The sequence below is a fragment of the Pseudopodoces humilis genome, chromosome 1, assembly GCF_049639895.1.
Source record: "Pseudopodoces humilis isolate 2021_Gansu_Grassland_sample_001 chromosome 1, ASM4963989v1, whole genome shotgun sequence".
In the NCBI taxonomy this organism is placed as follows: domain Eukaryota; kingdom Metazoa; phylum Chordata; class Aves; order Passeriformes; family Paridae; genus Pseudopodoces; species Pseudopodoces humilis.
Genome location: NC_142200.1, coordinates 72,857,975 through 72,878,123, shown reverse-complemented (window position 1 = coordinate 72,878,123; position 20,149 = coordinate 72,857,975). Strand labels below are relative to the sequence as shown.

The following is a 20,149-nucleotide window of genomic DNA, read 5'->3' as shown; positions in this document are numbered from 1 at the left end:
TCATTGGAATTTTTTAATGTCTGTTTAAAATTGAACTTACTGCATGTAATTTCACATCTCTTAAGGCTTGTGTCACCTTCTGTGCTCTTATGAGCTTTTTAGTGCTAACAAGATGAACCTGTCATTATTTTGGAAACACTAAGTGTGCTATAGATGGCAGCTGTTGGGTTGAAGACAACCTATGCAATGGCCAAGGTATAACCCTTTTTCCTTCTCTTGTATTTCACTTCCTGGGCCCAGACACAGACTAGTATGAGTGAAGACAGAGAAAGGATTAAGTGTGTATTCTTTAATGTAGCTCTCTGTATCATAGAATCATAGAATGACAGAATGGTTTGGGTCAGAAAGAATCTTTAAGATCATCTAGTTCCAACCCCCAACTGTAGATCGGGACATCTTCAACTAGACTGAGTTGCTCAGGTCTCCATCCCAGCTGGCCTTGAACATTTCCAGTGAAGGGCTATCCACAGCTTCTTTGGACAACTTGTCCCATTGCCTCACCACTACAGGGAAGAAATTCTTCCTAGCAACTAAAGCTACTCTGTCAGTGTGAAGCCATTGTGCTGTCACTACATGCCCTTACAAAAAGTCTCTTTCCATCTTTCTTGTAGGTTCCCCTCACGTGCTGGCACAATTAGGTCACCCTAAAGCCTTTACCTTATCAGACTGAACAATTCCAATTCTCTTAACCTTTCATCATAGGAGAGATGCTCCATCTAACTCAGTGGCCCTCCTCTGGACTTTCTCCAACAGATATTCTTCCTGTACTGGGGACCCCAGAGCTGGATGCAGCACTCCTGGTGGGGTCTCACCAGAGCAGAGCAGAGGGGCAGAATCCCCTCCCTCACCCTGCTAGCCACACTGCTCTGGATGCTGCTCAGGACAGGATTTGCTTTCTGGGCTATATGAGTGCACATGGCTGGGTCACGCCCAGCCTCTCCAGCTCCCCCATCCTTCTCGGCGGGGCTACTCTGGATCTGTTCATCCCCCAGCATATGCTGATACCAGGTGTAACCCCACCCTAGGTGTTGCACTTGGTCTTAAACCTCATGAGATTCCTATGCACCCACTTCTCAAGCTTGTCCAGGTCCCTCTGGATGGCATCCCATCCTTCATGTGTGGCAACTCAGCTCAGTGTCATCTGCAAATTTGCTGCAGGTGCACTTGATTCCTGTGTGGAAAATTTGGGAAATTTGCTATGTGCATGTGGTAAGCTCAATCACTTGTATGTGAACTTAATGAAGATCAGAACATGTTTTAGTTTCACAGAACTACTAAATAACTGTGGAAAGTGCCAGTGTTCATGGTCCTGACATGCCCTTCAGTCTGGCAGCCTGTTAAACTCGATGCCTGTACTTGGCTCTCCTGCTGTGCAGTGCTGTGATAGGGAAGATAAGATAGCTGAAAAATAGTACTCAAAGATTCACTGAGATCAGGGTGTGTCCTGCATGATTAGAAGAGCAATTAAAAATTTAAAGGCTGCCATCCATCCTTACCAAAGTATTACATCACTCTGTGTACAGGGCAGTGGCAGTAATCAATAAATACAATGTGCTGGGGGATCAGGAAGAGACAAGTTAGCATATCCCAGGTAGAAAGACTGGATATAATTAAGAGAAATAAACAATGCTTATCTTTTGAGGAAAAAAACCAAAACATCATCAACTATTCTGAGTTGAAAAGCAGGAATTCTTAATCAAATAGTATGGTTGGATTTATTCAGGCATAGAATTTCACCAGTCAAAACTACTTTTCTTGCAAAGAAAGCAATGTATGTTGCTTGAACATGATGACTGAGTGGTAAAGAAACAAAGTAACGCATGTACTTTTATTACTGAAAATTCAAATTCCGAAAATCTGAAGCCAGATACATCTGATTATTTCAAGACTTACTTGACAGATAATATAGGTATGCTCTTTCACTGAGGCGTTCTGACTGCTCTCAAATGCTGTCCCCACAGGGCCCAGCCTCCTCTCCCAGAATGCACTCCAGCTCAATTCCAAACCTGAAGGATCCTTCCAGTACTCAGCCAGCTACCATAGCAACCAGACCCTCGCCCTTGGCGAAACAGCATCCACCCAGCTCCCGTCCCGCAGCAGTCAGGCCAGAGGTGCCATCCAGAGCTACACCCAGGTACGTGTTCTAAGCAATTGTGGTCTCTCACACCAGAAATTGTGTGGAGTAGCTCCCAGGAAAGAGCTGTTCGGTGCTTTCCACACCTGAACTTCTGCCTTTACGTTCTGTCTTGTTCAACACACCTGCAGCAGGGTGGAGATACCATCTTGATTTTTGTAAATCTCTGGTGGGTTGACTTACATAGTAATAAAGTAATCCTGATTAACAAGGAGATCTGCATGCCAGATTTACTTACTTGCTTGCATATATATTTTGGTAATAGCATGTTCAAGCATTTAACTTTCAAAGCAAATTTCTGTGACTGCTGATTAGATGTCCATCCTAAGATGTAGGACCTGCCAGCATTGGTCTCACCACATTAGTGAAGGCAGTGTCAGGAAACAGAAACAAAGCCAGGCTGACACCAGATGTACAACCTGCCTGGGACAACATACCTCACATGGTGCTGTGGCCTCATCTCAAGTGTAGGAAACATTTTTTTTCACCACATATTTTAGGACAGTCGCCTCTACATTTGAAACATTTTGAAAGATTGCCTCAGATACTCATGAAAACTTTGTAAATCTCTCTGCCTATCTAAAACATCCCTCCTGGCGCTGACATGTAACCCTCTCACCTTCTGTATTTTCACCGTGACATCAAAGCCACTCAGCAGAAAGTTAAGCTTCAGTTTAGCCAAAATTTGAAGAAGCATTCAAGCCTCTGTACATAAGCTAAATCTGACTGTGTTGTGTTGGTCAGCACAGGTTATTTTGTCTGTTTAGATGCTAACCATCCTAGCAAAGCAGATCATCTCAGTGTGATACCAGGACATTTTGCAGTTCAGGCTTCTATAGAAGAGAGTAGTTATTTGAATTTCAAAGCCTTAAATTGCTAGGAGATTTCAAATATTAGAGCCATTGCACAGTTTGTAGGATACTGAGAGACATACAATAGTCTATTCTCACAATTTCCTCAGAAAAGCTCCCTATTCTCTAAAACTGAAAAATTAAATAAAGCACAGTTAAATTAAATTTAAAATTGTGTAGGAACTCTTTTTTTTTTTTTTTTAATAGACTCCTTTACACTGAAAAAGACCTCTAAGAACAGTGTCTAAATATTAACCCAACACTGGCCACCTGTGAATCATGTCTCCAACTGCCACATCTGCGTGTCTTCTAAATACCCTCAGGGATGGTGACTTGACAACCCTTTCAATGAAAAAATTTTTTCCTGATGTCCAATCTGAACCTCACCTGGTACAGCTTGGTATGAGGGGACAGAAAAGAGATTTTCCTTTTACTTTCCTCTACACTGTACTGTAGATATTCCTGTAGGAAAACAATTCAGGGAACTTAATAAATTTTCACACTATGATGCTGCAAAGGATGCCGGACAACTTCAGATAAATTAAAATATATTTTGAAAATACTAACAAACTGCCATATAAACTATGAATTAATACAACTAAAAGTATATAAAAGAGGTTTTAAAAGAGGTAAATAGGAAGAGGAAAATTCAAAAGTCAAAATTAAAAAGTTTTTAATATGACCATTGCTGATCCCACAAATACAGGGGAAAAAGAAGTCAATCCTAAGAATTGTTTTGTTATATCTATTATAATTAAAATAAGCCTCAGGAACTGAAGCTTCTCAGATTGTGATAATTTCCTTTGGTATTTGTGTGCAAGGAATATAGCTATCTCTCAACATGAGTGATAGTCCAAATGCTTGCAAAATAAATGTAAATATTCCCAAGGCCAGCTGTGACAGCAAGAACAATTTGTGAAAATGCAATTGTATAAAAAAGAGAAATTAATCAGTCTTGGGACTTCCTGTATAGTGTTGCAAACTGCAGTCTAACATTTTTATTAATTTGGTGGAGTTCATTATAGATCATAGAGTTTTTCCAGTGCTTTGCCTACTTCAGAGCACAAAACTTTTATCTTCTAAATAATACTGGGATAGGATTTCTTAGCAAAAACTGCTCCTCTGGCAGGGAATTACTGTGCTTCCCCACTGAAAACTGCTTTTCAAACTCAATGTCCAACCAGGTTTAGTGCAACCTTGAGAATTATCATCTTATGTTGCAGAGTATAAGGCATAGCATGTTCTAAAAAGAGTAGTTTTCCACATGCTCTGCCATGTGTTTTCAAGGAGACAGGAAAGGAAGTTTACATTCTGGATGAGGACTTGTTTAGCTGTTGGTAATGCTGTAGTCTTTTCACAGGCTGTAGCAGCAAAACAGGTAAATCCCTACTGTGTATTATCCTGTGCACCTGATGCTTTTGAACTGAATAAGCTGGCACAGAGTTGGAAAACCTTAAAAACAAAAAAGTAGATGGAAATTAAAGGTGATTGAAAAGTATTGAAAACCCATTTTACAGTTAGTGTTCTAACTAGTCTCCTTTTTCCTATAAACAAGTTGTAAGTTTGTCATTCATCAGACCACCACACCTCACTAACAAATAAGTGCCAGAATGCATGAAGTTTTTAAGCAGAAACTGAATACTGGCCACAAGGTAACAGGCTGCTTGATAACCTACTTAGACAAAACCTAAAATAAAGATTTCCCTTCTGGTAGGTACGGCCAATGATGACATGTTTAAAACCAGATTTCAAATATGAACATAAGAATTTTTCTGTCATAAAGGAAACAAGATGGAATCTTAAGGTAGATTACTCTTATTATGGCACTCAGAGAACAATTCACTAGTAAAGGTTATGGCAGTGGAAATCTGCAATGCTGCTTTGATTCTACCATAGGTAATGACTGTAGCTTTCACTGCTGCTTTAAAACCAGAGATGGACCATCTCTGGACACTCTGAAAAAAATGTCACACCATTCTGCTTGTGGATGTAGAAGACTACAATTACCTACCTTCATCTATATGTATGATCTTTGAGAGCAGGATCAGGTAGGCTGACAAACTTTCCTAGGAGTGTTGGAATTTTGTAATGGAACAATGGAACAAAATCAGGAGAAAGAGATGGAATATGCCATATTTGAGGGATCCAGAGGTATAGTCTGGCATCTGTTATTGTATAAGAGCTTTGAATATAGGTAGCACCTTCCTAGTCAGGTCAGGGACTTAAAAATTACATTAAAGCGGTCCTGCAGAAGAAAGGCCCTTCTATAGGTCCTGCCCAAAGACTGAAGGGTGCATTCCAGGACTGGAGAATATGTAATTTCCATGCCCTCTTCTACCCTTTGTAAGAGTGTTGATAGAGGCATTGGACCACAGCAGAACTGTGCCTTGAGTGAGGCTTATGAAGGTTCTTTAGGCTGACAGGAAAAAAAGTAGCCCTCAACAGATTGGCAAGTCCCGCAGTCTCTGAAAAAGCTAAGAGCATCACTGAGACTGTGAAACAGAGCTGTATCCAGTGGAATGTCTCTAGAAAACTCTAGTAAGGATGGACAAGTTTTCTGCCTAAAGCTACCAACACACACCAGTATTTAAAAGCCAAAGGGGCCTGGACGGAGGTTTTCCACACAGATTGGAAAATCCTCCCTAAATCAAGAGAAAGGGTTTCCTCATGGACCATAGTGTACTGCATATGACTATGTTAGTATTCATCAGATGTGACCTTGTTTGAGATTTTAAGGGCAAAGAGAGAGCAAACACGAGTTGAAAATTGGTGCTAAACTAAAGTTCATCCAGACCTAAGATGGACATGCAGACATACTCAAAACTCTGGGAGCAATCTCCAAGAATCAATATACTGATTCATAATTAGCAGGTGACCTAAAGTTTCACTTAAAGTTGCCTAGCCATTTTGTAATTCCTTATCCATGAAAACTTTTCTGCAGAATAAATAAGTGAACACAGTTATATGCCCCTCTCAATTCTACTCTATTGAACAGAATCTTATATTGCAATCTTTTATTTACTCTTTCTTGGTTAAAGTTCCAATTCAAGTTATCAATTTGATTGTAAAAAAACAAAACAAAACCAAACAACAGCCACAAAATCTCCACACAAGAACAACCAAAAATCATAAAAACCTCCCAACAAAACAAAACAAGCCCCCACCCCCAGAAAACAAAACAAAACTAAACCAAACCAACCAAACCAAAAAACCCACTAAAAACCCAACCCCAAAAAAACTAATTTCCTGGAATTCAGGGCATTAAAAGCTTGAATGAACAGGCAAACAACAGTTAGACTGTTCTCTAGTCTCCTATAATCTAACTGGATACGCTAAATAATTTTCTGTATGAAGCTCTAAAGATACTGTTTCGTATCAGTAGAAAATGATCTTTTTAGTAACATTTAATGGGAAAGAAAATATTTTTATAGCTGTGTTAATGTTCTCATGTTTTTTTTCACACATTCTTGATTCTAAAAAGGACATACGAGAATCCATATCTTGAATCCAAATAAGCAAGGCTACTTTTCGTTGGGATGCCAGGAAAATTAAACCTCTGTGTCTTGGAATAAATATGCATAGGGCTGTAGTAAGAAAGTCCTTTATTTTTATTCACATCTATGAAATAGGTTGATGGTAGATAATAAAATTACTGAGAAGCAAATTTGCTCTTAGTTTATTAGCTTAAACACACTTTTATTATCAGGTTGACAAAAATAATGGATAAATGGAAAAAAAATAAGGGAAAAATACCATTGTATTTCATTCTTCCCTATGAAGTACGTCACATTGCAGGGTGAACAATGATGTATCTTTATGGCTGTCTTAAGCAACAGACAGCAAGAAACACAATGAAAAACTAAACCACATTCTGTCTCTGAAAACATGTGTGGAGAATGCTGGCCCTTTGAAAAAACCTAAAAGCCTCACGGTACATTTAAGACAGGTCTGAGATTAGTCACATCCTAGAAAATACTGCATGCTAATGTTTTCATTGCAATCTGTTCATCTATAAGTTCTCTCCTTCACACAGAGCAAATGCTTAGCTTTTTAGAAAGTGCTATACACTGCATTTTTAATTAAGCATTTAATTATTGTGTCCCACCACTACACCTTGTTCCCTATAACAAATCATCATGAAATGGGATTTTTGAGTTTTTTTCTGAAATACTGCTTGCAGAATGCCTGCAGCTTTATAGAGATTTATTAGGAATATGGGATAATACTGGTTGAAATTAATTACTCAAAATCCTTGACACATGAAGCAGTGTAGAATTACATTAGAAAAAGAAATTTTGTATACATGATGACAGTGCTTGGCTATAACCCTTAGGATCAATAAAAGTTACCAGTGCACTGCCAGCATGTTGAAGAACTGGTGCATTGGTAACATTGCAGAAGACTGTATTTTGGAACAGTGTTTACTACAAAATTATTATTATTATTATTATTATGCCACTTAACAGTCCAAAAAGTAAAATTTATTAACAAACATCAGTTGATAATGTAGGTAGTTTGAACGGCATTTTATTATGTGCAAAAGTTGCTCTGCCCATGTTGTCTTAAATCATGCCAGCCTGTTTTTGTTTAATGAAAATTGTTACCATATCATCTAAACCTGGAAAATGAAAACTGTACTCCTGTCAAATACATTACTGGACAGTCAGCTGAAGATTAGTCCTTCTCTCCAATTTAAAGCATACACGGTAAGTAGCTCAGCATGAAAGTGGCTTTTAAAAGTTTGCTGATGTTCCCACAGTTTTCCTTCCTGGTTTTTGTTAGGAGCCTTTCAAATGAGTAACTTGAGCTTGTCCACCATTTATGAAAATGTTAAGGCTTTTATTTGAAGCTGTAGTGTTTGGTTACTCACTGCTGCAATCCGAACAGTCCAGCTCAAAAGACAGTAGCTACTTCCTTCTGTGAGCCCCTTGCTCACCTGGCAGTCACTATACAGAGCACCTGGAGGGGAACAGTTTACATTTCATTTGTGTGTAAAGCCATTGCTCTGTGAGGTGCAGAACCTATCAGAGCCGGAGAGGTTTGGGTCTAGCAGTGCTCTTTTGAGAAGCCTGAACAATGTCAGTACTGGTAGCTTCTTCCATGTTACTAACAACTGAGAGCAAAGCTCCAGGAGGAGCTTCTCCAAAGCCTTGTTTCTTGTCTCTGTCTAGGAAAATACATATTCTTCCCCCAGATACAAAGAATTTAAGATCAGGGGCAGGCTCCAAAAGTTAAAAAAAGACAGAAACATTTCCAGTGGGCATACACAGGAAGAAGTACAGATTTCTGGCATTTTGAATCTTGTTTATTTTTTGCTCCGATTAGTTACGTTGTTCTCAGTTCCTGACCGAACCCTTTATTGAATATCCTAGTACAAATAAATCAAATTTCATACCAGGAACATGGTGCTTTGGCCCACTTATTTTTTTGAAGGATGCTACTGAAAAACCACATTGCTATTCAATGAATAACAAAGCTGCTGTTGGCATTCACAACACCTCTTTGAACTGAGTCACAAAATTCATTATTCACATTTTAAAGCTTCTTCTGGCTAAGGAAAATCAGTAGCTGAGAGGTGTGTGTGTGTGTTTGGGCAAAGCACCGGTCAGACCAATTCAAATTATGCCGTCATCTCCAAGGATCCAGAGCACGTTCTGAGGTTTCAAGTAAATCCCCTGCATAACCAGAAAAAAGCAGTATCTGAATCCAACAGTGCATCTTCCAACCAAGCGCCTAGATCTCACTCACTGCGGGGTGCAGTTATGAGAGGATTTTAATGTTACCAGACTCACAGATGATCTCTTGAGCCTCAGATCCCAGATAAAAAAAAAAAGAGGGAGCCGCCTGTGTGTGAGCGCGAGCTCCATCCTCTGCGGCTTCAGAAGCAGCTCAGGCACAGAACCGAAATTTCTCATAGGCAGCATCTCCCGAGGATTTTCTCTCGCTCCCTCTTCCCAGCCCCCCTCAATTACTGGTCCTAGAGGGAACTCAGCGCTGCCTTGCCCGCGGCCAGCGGGTCGGCGCAGGAAGCTCTCACCCTTCCTCCCTCCCTAAGCAGAATCCCCGCTGGAGGCGGTCCAGGGAAGAGCCTGGTCCAGCCAACTCTTCCCGTACCCCCCGCCCACTTCGTACCGCGTAACAAGTACGGGGCGGCCGCTGTCCATGCTGCCAGGGGGCTTGGCGTGCCCCGGCCTGGGCTTCCCCTCCCTCCGCCCCTTCACCGAGGTCGGGGCCGCAGGGCAGCGAGTTCCTGGTGCGGCGCCTCTCCTCGTATGGACACAGATTGCTGTGATTTAGTTACTCCACTAAAGGCTTTTCCGAGACTTCGGCCGCTCTTCTCTATTGCGTGCAGAATAAAGGGGCGCGGGTGTATATATATATATGTGTATATGTATGTACCTAAGTATATGAGCCGGGGCTAAACCCTGCATGGTTTAGGGGTCAGCAGGCGAGCGCGTTCCAGCACCAGAGCCCTGAAGCGCTGTGCCCAAGGCCGGGTGCCTGCTTCAGCGCCGTCGGGAGGAGTTTTGGTGCCTCTCGACGCGAGCCGCTTTTTCCCTGAAGGGCCGGGAATGGTTTAGCAGATTACCTACTCCCGTAATCCCGCGGGCGCCGGGTGCCGGCCTAGTTCGAGGTCAGAGAGGGGGCTGCGTGCGGCCGGGTGGCTGCTCCGGCCGGCGGCCCCGCACCGCTCCGCGCAGGGCCTGGAGAGCCGGGCGCCCGCCGTCGCTGACGCCTCTGCCTTTCCTTCCCGCAGCAGGGCCCGGGGGGCCGCGGCGCCCACCCGGGCGGCCCGGAGCCGCCACCGCCGCCCGCCGCCCCGCAGCCGCGGGAGCCCTTCGCGCCCAGCCACGGCAGCGCCTTCCACCTGCCCGAGCCCCAGCACGCCGCCGCGCTCTACTACGCCAGCTCCACGCTGCCGGCGCAGCGGGTGAGCTCCCCGCTGCCCGCCCAGCCCGGCGGCTCCCCCACCAAGCTGCCGCGGGCCGGCTCCGCCGCCGAGGGCGCCGCCTACGCCACCGCGCAGCGCCTCTCCTCCCCGAAGCAGTCCCCCAGCCGCCTGGCCAAGTCCTACAGCACCAGCTCGCCCATCAACATCGTCGTCTCCTCGGCGGGAGTGTCGCCGTCCCCCATCCGAGTGACCTCCCCGCCCACCGTCCAGTCTAACATTTCCTCCTCTCCTATCCACCAGTTAAGCTCCACCATCGGCACTTACGCCACCCTGTCGCCTACCAAGCGGCTGGTTCACGCTGCCGATCAGTACAGCAAGCACTCCCAGGAGCTGTACGCCACCGCCACCCTGCAGAGACCCGGCTCCCTCGCAGGTAAAACCGCGGCCGGCAGCGCCCCGTGTCCGCTGCTGCGGTGGGGGACGGGGATGCGCGGTGCCGCCGCGCCCGCGGAGGGAGGCGGCGAGGGGCGAGGGACGGCGAGAGGCGGGGTGGCAGGGCCGCCGGCCGAGGACGGGAGGGAAGGAGTGGGGTTTGACAGAAGAGCGGTACTTGGGGGAATTGCGAGTGGGTTTCATCCCGGGTCGTGCCCGGAGAGGCTGCCTGCAGCTGCTTGAGTAAAGTACCTGAGTTCTCCCGGCACGTCCCGCCTTCCCGGCGCCGGGCAGGTGTGCGTGCTGCGGGGGAGGGCGGGCTCGCCGCGCTCCCTGCTGTGACCCGCGTTGCGGGTGGGGGGTTTGTTACTATGGCGAATCCCTTCTCTGCCGCGATCAGAACCTGTGGGCCTTTCGCAGGGAATCACTCTTCCCCGGATTTACATGCGGCTTAGGCGTACTTGCTAAGTTTGGGGTTACTTAGCAGTAACTCCCAGTGTGCCGAGTAAGAGGTAGCGGTGATTTGTCTCCGATTGCTCTTTGGGGAGCAGGCTGTTATAGCTGATTTAATGTCTTTGTAAACGCAGACTTTGAGCAGATTCTAGAAGTGAGATACTGGTGTGCTATTCTCCAAACCATCTCTTTGCTAAACTGAGAATCCTTCAGGGGTGGGTTTTTTGTGTTCTCAAAATTTCCAGTTTCATTGCTATAGTAACAGCTGCTATGCTCCTATGTTCTCTTGTGTGACATAAATAGATTTGAAGATAAATAGGATACATAAAGAAGTTTGGCTGACTTTATCATCAGGTACACAAGTTTCTTACTGGAGTGAAGACCTCACCCTCCTTTCTCCTCTCAGCCACCTCCCCTCCCCCACTCCAGCTGTTGTCAGCATCCTGTATAATTCCAGTGTGTCTAAACACACAGATGGAATTAACTAATAATAAAATACAGTTTTGATCTATCTCCTTTTAAGAACTATTTGCTGGATTTTTTTTCCCATTTAAAGGGCAGGAGTTTTAAAACTTTATATCTTCATATATATGTGTTTATATGTATAAAACAACACATTTTAATTTCAGAATGAGTAAAGTGACAGTATCATTAAATTAAGGTAAAATTCGAGATCTTGGGATGCTTATATCAAGCCTGTTGCCAAATACTGAATACTGAGTACTCAGAATACTAAGTGGTTTATTTAGCAGTTACATTAATACAACTTTTGCTGTAGTCCAACACACTTGGCCACAAGTATTAAGTACTGCTTTTGTACAGTGGAAATATAGAATTGCCACAGACTTTGTATTTTAGAGAATTTTCTTACTTCATCCTATAGCAAGAGTTGTTTGAGTCTAAAAGAAGCATGGATGACACTGCCAGTGTCAAAGGAATGGAGAAAAAAATCGAATTAAAACTTAAATACCTGTGACTATGAGCTATTATTCTGATTTTTCTTATATTTTTTCTAGGATAGAGCATGCTTTGGGTCGTTTCTGACATGCATAGTACTTTCTCCTATTTATGGACTATTAGCATTGAACTTTGTGTTGTGTTGGGGATTTGGTTTGTTGTTTTTTTTTTAAGAAGGCATCTTTATAGCATTGCAGCATCAAATCTGTGATGATAGCTTAGTCTAAAACTTATGTAGTGGTTAAGGTCCAGCATAATGACTGTGAAGTGCTACAGAAACTGTTAGTCCTGGGCTAGATTGCAGTTGAAATGTGGATTTAGGCTTTTTTGGCCTTCTTGACCAATTATGCTTCTACAGACATTCCTACAGAAATTCCTAGAAAAGGATTTTCTACTTTGTTTTGAATAAAAGTTAAGGAACTGATATTCATTTTCTTGGATTGCTTTTAAATAAAAGCTTTTGATAAGACTGCTGCATCTTGCATAACCTGCATCTTTTTAAAGCCTACTGCAGGGCGTTACCAGATTTACTGATTTATGGCTTTGGTGAAAGAAAAAGCCTATAGATGATACATGCATTTAGGAAATGGCTGCTGTATTTTTGTGTGGATTTTCCTATGGGAGGGAAGTAGTGATTTTGCTTTTGAGCGATTTGAGTTTGCTTTTGAGTTTCTAAAAATTGATAAAGCAGCACTAACTTCACCAAGTGTTGGGCTAATCCAGAATAAACATAACAGTCTACTGGGTCACTCATCTCTTAGGGACTTGATTTTAAGATATGTAAAAACCCTCCTTGCTTTATTTTATAACAAAAGGAAAATAGCGTAACTTCAGTAAGTATAAGGTGGCAGACCTGAAGAGAGAGACCATTGCTACTTGAAAGACTCAGTGTAAGCAACACCATGTTAGTAAATACCTTTTGTTTCTTTTTCCCCACAGTGGTGACATGCCTTTCAAGTAGTCCTTGAAAGGAGCTCTATCACATGATCCATTATTTTGCGAAGGTTTTCTATTGTGTGCTCCTACCCCTTATTTTCTACTGCCATTCTTACACATGTTCCTTCTGGCCTCCCTGCTATCCCGTAGTTACACATTTGTTAGCAGTGTTAAGTGCCTGACTAATCTTCTAGACTTTCACTGGATTCACTGAAGCCAATGGACTACTCAGAGGCTTAAAATTAGCATGTGCTTTAGAGTTAGACAGGATCAGATGTTACAGATACTACTAAGGCAATCTTAAATTTCTTCTTTTTTCTGTAAGTATTTTTGCTCAGAATAGGTTTGGAATTTGAGCTGTAAGTATATTATATTTTTGCAGGAGTTTTTCAGTCATTGTGTTAGAAATCAAACCCTCTGAGAAGGAGACCAAGCAATTGTATTTTGAAGAGCTAATGTTCATTAAATTGTGGTTTTGCTTCTTATTTAAAACATCCAAATATGAGTTGAAATTTTTTGGGGTTTTTGAGAGAGAGAGGAGGAGGAAGAATGGAGAACAGTTGTCACATTGCACTGATTGATGGTTTGCCTGCTGTGATTAATGTGAAGTTACATTGGTATGTATGTGTCATCACAGGGATGATGTTATACTAAGTAATCTTTTTTATATCTGGCAATAAAAAAGAAGTATTTGTGGAAATTACTTGAAACACAGATAATGCATTTATTTTAATTATTTTTGCATGATACTAGAAATTTGTCCTGGAGCTATCTAGTTCATGAATACTACTGGGTTTCAGTGTACTGACAAGCCAAACTGTATCAGTGCCAGACTTAGATATTTAAAAGAGAAGACATTCAGATAAGTTCCATTTTTTAAAAAAAATTCAAATAAAAAGTTACATAGATGGCCCAAAACATAATCCGTGTGAGACTTAACTGAGGAGATAGCATTATTTATATTAATTTCCTACAAATTTGATTATGAAACAACTTGAAATTATAAAAAGGACAATTTTCAGCCTTCATCCTGAATTTCAAATGAAACATGCAACAGCGTGCAATGACTCAGTTTTAACCGAGTAACCTTAGAAACATCTTCAGAAATGGTTTTTAGTCTAGTTATATTAGAGCTGCTGCCACTGCCAAGTGTGTGTGTGTGTATGGGTGTGTGTGTACATGTGTATATAGTGGCTCTGGTGAGTGTACATTTGCTGTGTTTATTCTTAGTCTAGCTGCTTCATTCCTATGATCTGCAATTACAGTTTTAGAAGTAGTTCTCTGCTCTGCACTGCTCCAAAGCATATTCGACCGTCTGTTCAAGCAGCAATCCAAATCCAGAAAGCACAGTTTGTAAATATCTTCTTGCAGCTTCCACACCTGGACTGAGCTTTGGTGTGAGGCGGGGAGCCAAGCTCACCAAATCAGTCCATTTTGCCTGGAAGGAGTGTGTAGGACGGCAAGCAGCAGAAATACGGGAAAACTCTTTCAGGAGGCAGATCATGGCACAAGTGCCCACTACTCACGCTATTCTAAGGTATCTCTTGTTGGGCAGAGTGTGACAGACAGTACTAAAAGAGTACTGAGTTTATTTAGGAGCAGAGGGAAAAAAAGCAGTCAAAGTGTGTTGTTCAGGTGATTTGTGATTCAGATTATGTGGCTGGTAGCAGCCGCAATGTTACAAAGCTACTCCTGCCTCTTCATCCAGGTTTAGGGAAGACTAGGGACACATAATGCAATGGAAAGTAGTTTTATGAATTGCCTTATTACAGAAAACTAAAAGAATAATAATCCTGCCTGAAGTCTGCGCCATGTTTCATAGGCTGTACTAAAAGGTTACGTTTATGAAATGAGTGTTGGTGTGAATCATTTGATATGTTAGATAGAAAGAATATTATGCAGCTATCTTTCATTTAGTGGTGACACATTCCACTGAAACTAGCTGCAGCATCCCTCTAGACAGCCCTGCTTCTACCAGTGTTGGAAACTTAAGTTCTAAGCCTGGTGTTTATGATCTTCTTTCAAGTCCCTGTAAAATCAAAATGGAAAAGAATTTTTCCTTTCTGAGTAGGACTGTTTGTGTGCAAGTGTAGTGCTAACATTAAAATAACACCAGTTTATAAAAACATGGCATGGGTTAATACATAAAATATGCTTACTCTTTATTGAGCAAAGAGTTCTAAGTTGATCAGGGTCTTAATTGGTTCCCTCTGCTCCTTCATATGTTTTGCCTCACTCATCTCTCTCTTTTCTGAGGACCTTCCTTTGCCCTTTCTCCTTCAGCAGCTTTTCACTGCTTTTCATGACATGTTGAGCCCTGGTTTCCTGTTGTGGTTTATGACAGGACTTCTATTTGATGGTGAGTGTTGACATGTTAGAGCATGTCAGTGTTCAATCATAGGGGCACAGATCAGCTTAAGCAATGGGATAACTGATGTACATGACCTCTAGCATGGATTGATGTTTCCTTTCGATTGCATGAAGATATTGGATCATCTATATATCACTAGTTCATTGCCATCTTTAAAAAATTATCTTGTTAAGTGTTAGAGGTCTCCAGTAAATCATACTATACTTGTATTTGTGCTAGAAGAGCTGCATTACTGTTAACTTACAGCCAAAGTGAGTCTGAATCACCCCAGAATTAAAAGTTCCCTGTGCCTTTAAATCCCCACCTGAGACACACAGCTGAGCTAATAAAATAGTCATAATAAAATAAAATGTGCCACTGTACATTTTGGACAGACAAGGAAGAAAAATATTTGGCTTTTTTGGTTTTTTTTTCTTTAGGATAAGCTCTTGGACCATCTATATGATTGATCATAATGGAAAGGACACTCAATTGTTTCCAGTAACTATTCTGTATTTTTACAGAAACCCATGAGTATCTTTTTTATAGGGAGAACCAAATTGCTTCGTTAATTTTAACCAAAGTGGTTTTCCATAGATTTTTTTCCTAAGTTTTTTTCCTTTGTTTTTATTAGCTGGAAAATTCCTTTATCTGCTGCCAGAGCCTTTACACATGATAACACTGTTAATGCTCTTTTGTTCTGGGACAGACACTGCAGTCTTAGGAGTTTTTTTTCTCTTGTTTGTTTTGAGATTCTCTTCTCTACTCTTGTTTGTTTTGAGATTCTTTCTTTCAGATAAGAAAACAAAGTGGAAGATTTTGAGTAATATCCAGCAATATTTTAAATATTAATCAGAACATAGAATTTGGTGGCTTTCTGATACAAAAGTACTTGTTTCCACATTGCAGCCTGGAGGCTAGATATGCTGGTGTTGGTTTGTAGTTGATACAAGTGCACAACTCAGTGTTCACTTTGCTTTTCTTTGTCACTTATTCTATCTATTTCTTTTGCAGTAGTTGTGTTTCTAATTGTTACAACTGGAACTGTTACAATAGTGCTCAATTCCAGCTTGGAAGAGGTATCCACAGTGGACAGTGGACAGCAAGAAAGCTGAAGGAATAAGGTGGATGACTTTGAAATATGTTATTATTGCTGTGATTTTTGGTCCTGTATCTTTCAGATTTAGATTACATGAAATTAATTTGCTCAGGAGAGGAATAATTGTCAAGAGCCAAATAAGAAGCCCCATGTGCATCTTTGAACAAACACAAAAAGTGTGTCTAAACTTGGGTCCTCTTCTTTCACTGATCATCACCTGTCCCTTTGTTTCCCATTCTTGATAAGGGAGACTGTTTGACTGATCCTCCTAATGATCTTTCAGAGGGGTATTAAATAGTACTGTAGACTAACAAGCTTTTGGGCAAAGAGCACCAGTGTGCGGCACTGCTGGAAATGGGTTCAACTTGTATAAAGCTGCAAATATTTTAACCAAATGACTGGGAAGCTGGATGGCAATGGCTGTTTCTGGGATTTTAGATGAATGTAACATCAGACATGCTTCTGGGGACTACTGAAGCCTGTGCTGTTGCTTGGTAACCACGCATGTGGTTTCTGGCCTCTGGTCCTGAACTTTAGCAGTGTACCTAAGAAGGCCAGGATTCGAATTTAACCATGCAAGCAACTAAAAGAAATTTCTTAAGCATTAGAGCAGAATTTGAAATGTCTCTGCTTATATACCTGCTGAGCAGGAGAACAAGAAGGACGTAAAGTTGACAGAAAGCTAAGAGAGGAGTCTATGTCCCTAGCAAAAGGTAAACCAAGGAGCTGGAATTTGCCAGTTTTTCTTGGCTACTGAAATCCAGTGGAATGTATGAAGTCAAAGAGCAGTGTTTTGGGAACCTGACTTCATAGAACTTAGGTCAAAGCAATGGAAATACATTAACCAGTGTCAGCACTACGTTTCCTATGCTTGTCTTGCTTAGGTTGATCTGTGTTATTTTTAATAAGAGATTGCAGGAAGAGAATAGGGCCTCATAAATGATTATACATCCGTACTTTTGGGTCTTAAGGGTGTGCTGGTGAGGCTAGGTCTCATCCTTGCCTATTACAACCTATTTTTGCCTTCAGGTCTCAGTGGTGTCCTCATGTCCTCTTCAGCTGCCAAAAGTACAATTCTGTGGCATAGGTCTTTGGTCTTGACCTCTTCTCTTGAGAGAAGAGAGTGCTTTTGTATGGGATTGGGGGGGGTACAAGCAAATCCCCTTCTATCAAATTTCTGACACTCAGGCTTTTGTGGCATCAGTGAAAATATTTATTCGTGCTGTACAGTCTAAAATGGGATGACTGTGTTTGTCTTGCTTGTGCATTGGGCCAGGAAAGCGCGTGTGAAAGCTGCATCTTCCTCAGTGTCAAACCCTGTTGCAAGGTGTTATTCAGTAGCCTGGAAATGTTTGTTGCAAAAGTATTGATAAAAAATGACAGAAGTCTTATGTTCATCATGGTCTTTGGGTATTTAAAGGAAGTGAGAACAAGTCCTTCATTTTTACTATGGTGGAAAACCTATCCTTTCCAGTTGTTGTGGCGCAGAAACTGTTAGGAGTAGATGGAGTAGCTGAGGTTTAGAAAGACAGTATGCAGCTCATCAGTAACATAAGCTTCCATTTGTTGGCATATATAATGGGTTTTTTTCGTTGTGTGCACATACTTTCTTTAAAACAGTGCAGGTGCCTCTAATTAAAAGTAATTAATTATGGCAGAAAGAAGATGGCAAACTGGGCCGTTGAGGAAGGCCCCCTTTATTTGAGGCCAAAGCTGGGGTGGGGAGATTTCCCATGTCTGCCCATGCCACATGCAGAGTGCTCATAGGTGAAACACATTATTTGTCAATGGTGGCAGCTGCCAGAAGCTACACTGGGCCAAATTTGCTCTATGAGCAATCATGGGAGATAAATGAGGCAATTTTTCAGTAATCAGATTTGAAGATCACATAGATGTGGACCCAGAACAGAATACCTTATGGTTTTATAAGAGTGGTATTGGAGAAGACAGAGAGACATTGTCTAATGATAATGAATTCATGAAACTACATTGTCATAAGTGGTTACAAGCAAAAGTTACTATTTAATATGCTGAAATGAGAAGGACCAAGTGATGACTAATCTTAAAATTATAAGGCATGGCATATGAAACTGCCAGTTGTATCACATAGATTTTTAATAAGTACATCAAGTTGCAACTTACAGTGTGTTAGTGAAGAAGTGTCCCTGCCCATGACAGGGGGTTGAAACTAATTTTTAAGGTCCCTTACAACCCAAACCATTCTATGATACTGTAATAGAAAAGTGCTATATTAGTTTGAATACAAGTGGTGTGAAATGTCATGCAATGCTCCCTTTACTGAGGAAATTTTTGATTATGCTTTTCTATATTTACTTCCTCCATAGTGTGTGTCTATCTTGCCTTATGGTCCCTTATCCTCTTTGTCCAATCCAGGTGCAAAGCATCCCTTTGATCATCTAGCCAGCTGTGCTGCTATCAGGCAGTAAAAGCTTTTGATTGTAGGGCTAAAGCTGTCCCTGGGTTTAAAGAGTGCTGCCTGGGAGGTAAGCAAGGGTGGAGAAGGAGCTGTGAACCTCTAGTACTACAGCAGATTTCCTATCACTGGAGAGCAAAATGACACCTCTCCATGGGGTCTTTCCCCCACCCACAACTTTCCTGAGCATCCTGGTTTGGTGGGAATGCAGTCATGTTTACATTTGATCACCAGAAGGTGTCATGAGCTCTTTAAAGTCCTGGGAGCATGATCTGTAAAGGAGGGTGAATTGAACTCTCTCAGATATTTGTAGGGGAAAAGAAGGTGGAGGGGGACAAGATGACAGCCCTTTGCATGTTTAGGGCTAATATACCCTGGAGAAAAGGAGGACTTAATGAAAGATAAAATTACAGATCTGCTAGTCACAGTGCTTTTTGGACATTATAACATAAACTGATAGAAAGGATAAGACATGAAGGTAGTGAATGGTTAATGAGACAGTTTGCAATATGAGTTCTCCAAAACCAGATTGTGCTGGAATGATCTACTTACTGACCTTTGCTTAGATGATATTTGATGTCTTTCTATTTCCTGTCAGGGCTTTGAGCATGGATTTTCTGTAGTGCCACTTGGGAAATATTTAGTTAAGCTAGAGAAGGTGGTTTTTCTTGTAAGAGTGTAGTTGGCCATGGACCTGGGTAAAGGAGCATTTTCAGTTTGTCATTTTGAAGATTGAAGTAATGGAAAGGAAGGGTACTCCTAATAAAGTTCCATAAGGAGAACTCTTTTGGCTACTTGAAAAATACTTTTACATTTCATTATCTTGTCACAAAACCATGAAATAATCCAAGGAAACTTCTTGATAGTGGAATATTAGGAGGCATTTTTTGAAGAGAGGAAGATAAATCTTCTGTGGAAAGGGTTTTGCACATGGGAGGGAAAGAACAGATTGTAGCCGAGGTAATAATACACTTAATAGCTGGTTACATGTTCAGCATCTTTGGCTGAAAAGAAAAGTAGAAAAATACCTGTGTGACCTGGTTGACTGTAGCATATCTCAGCCACCTGTATTAGGAACATAATAGAGTATTTCATGGCCTAACATGGCCTCACATAACAAGCAAAACTGGCTGTATTACACGGGGTGAGACTTCATCTGGAGAACTGTATGTAGCTGTGACCCTCTGTAGGCAAGAGACACTTTCTAGCCTTCATCTCTTCTGAACCATCCTGCATGGATTATCAAGAAATAAAGAAGCTTGTACACAGACCGGACTTAGTGTGTTTCCTCCATTTCTTAACAGAGGAGAAGCTGCATTACATTGTGTCACGTGATGAATAGAGGTTATTTGCTAAGAGTGCTGAATCCTGGTAAGAATAATTAATTTGATGAAGGATTTACTTTCTTTGAAAAAAGATGGAATTAGTTGAGTCCGTGGCAGCTTTTGGGATAGTTCATCCCTGCCCATGGTGAGAAGTGTTTAGAACTAGATGGTTTTTAAGGTTCTTTCCAACCCAAGTCTTTCTGTATTTCTACAATTCATCTGACCAAGGAGGGAGTGAGAGCTAAAGCTATCTTCTGAGTTGCTTTTCACCATCAGCCTTTGATTT

The 20,149-nt window shown here is 41.5% G+C and overlaps 1 protein-coding gene across 7 annotated transcripts in view; it reads left to right on the top strand.

The window, feature by feature from the left end:
- Positions 1 to 20,149, top strand: part of CTNND2 (catenin delta 2) — a 712,671-nt gene that overhangs the window by 392,039 nt on the left and 300,483 nt on the right. For 3 of the 7 annotated variants that reach the window (XM_014260357.2, XM_088053643.1, XM_088053646.1), the window contains exons 6-7: positions 1,962 to 2,134; positions 10,178 to 10,310. In XM_014260357.2, coding sequence (XP_014115832.2) covers positions 1,962 to 2,134; positions 10,178 to 10,310 — 306 coding nt within the window. Of the gene's footprint in view, positions 1 to 1,961; positions 2,135 to 9,742; positions 10,311 to 10,493; positions 10,604 to 18,690; positions 18,776 to 19,842; positions 19,910 to 20,149 lie in introns of those variants that run through there. The other 4 variants (XM_088053661.1, XM_088053651.1, XM_005531707.3 and 1 more) reach the window with 4 other exon arrangements.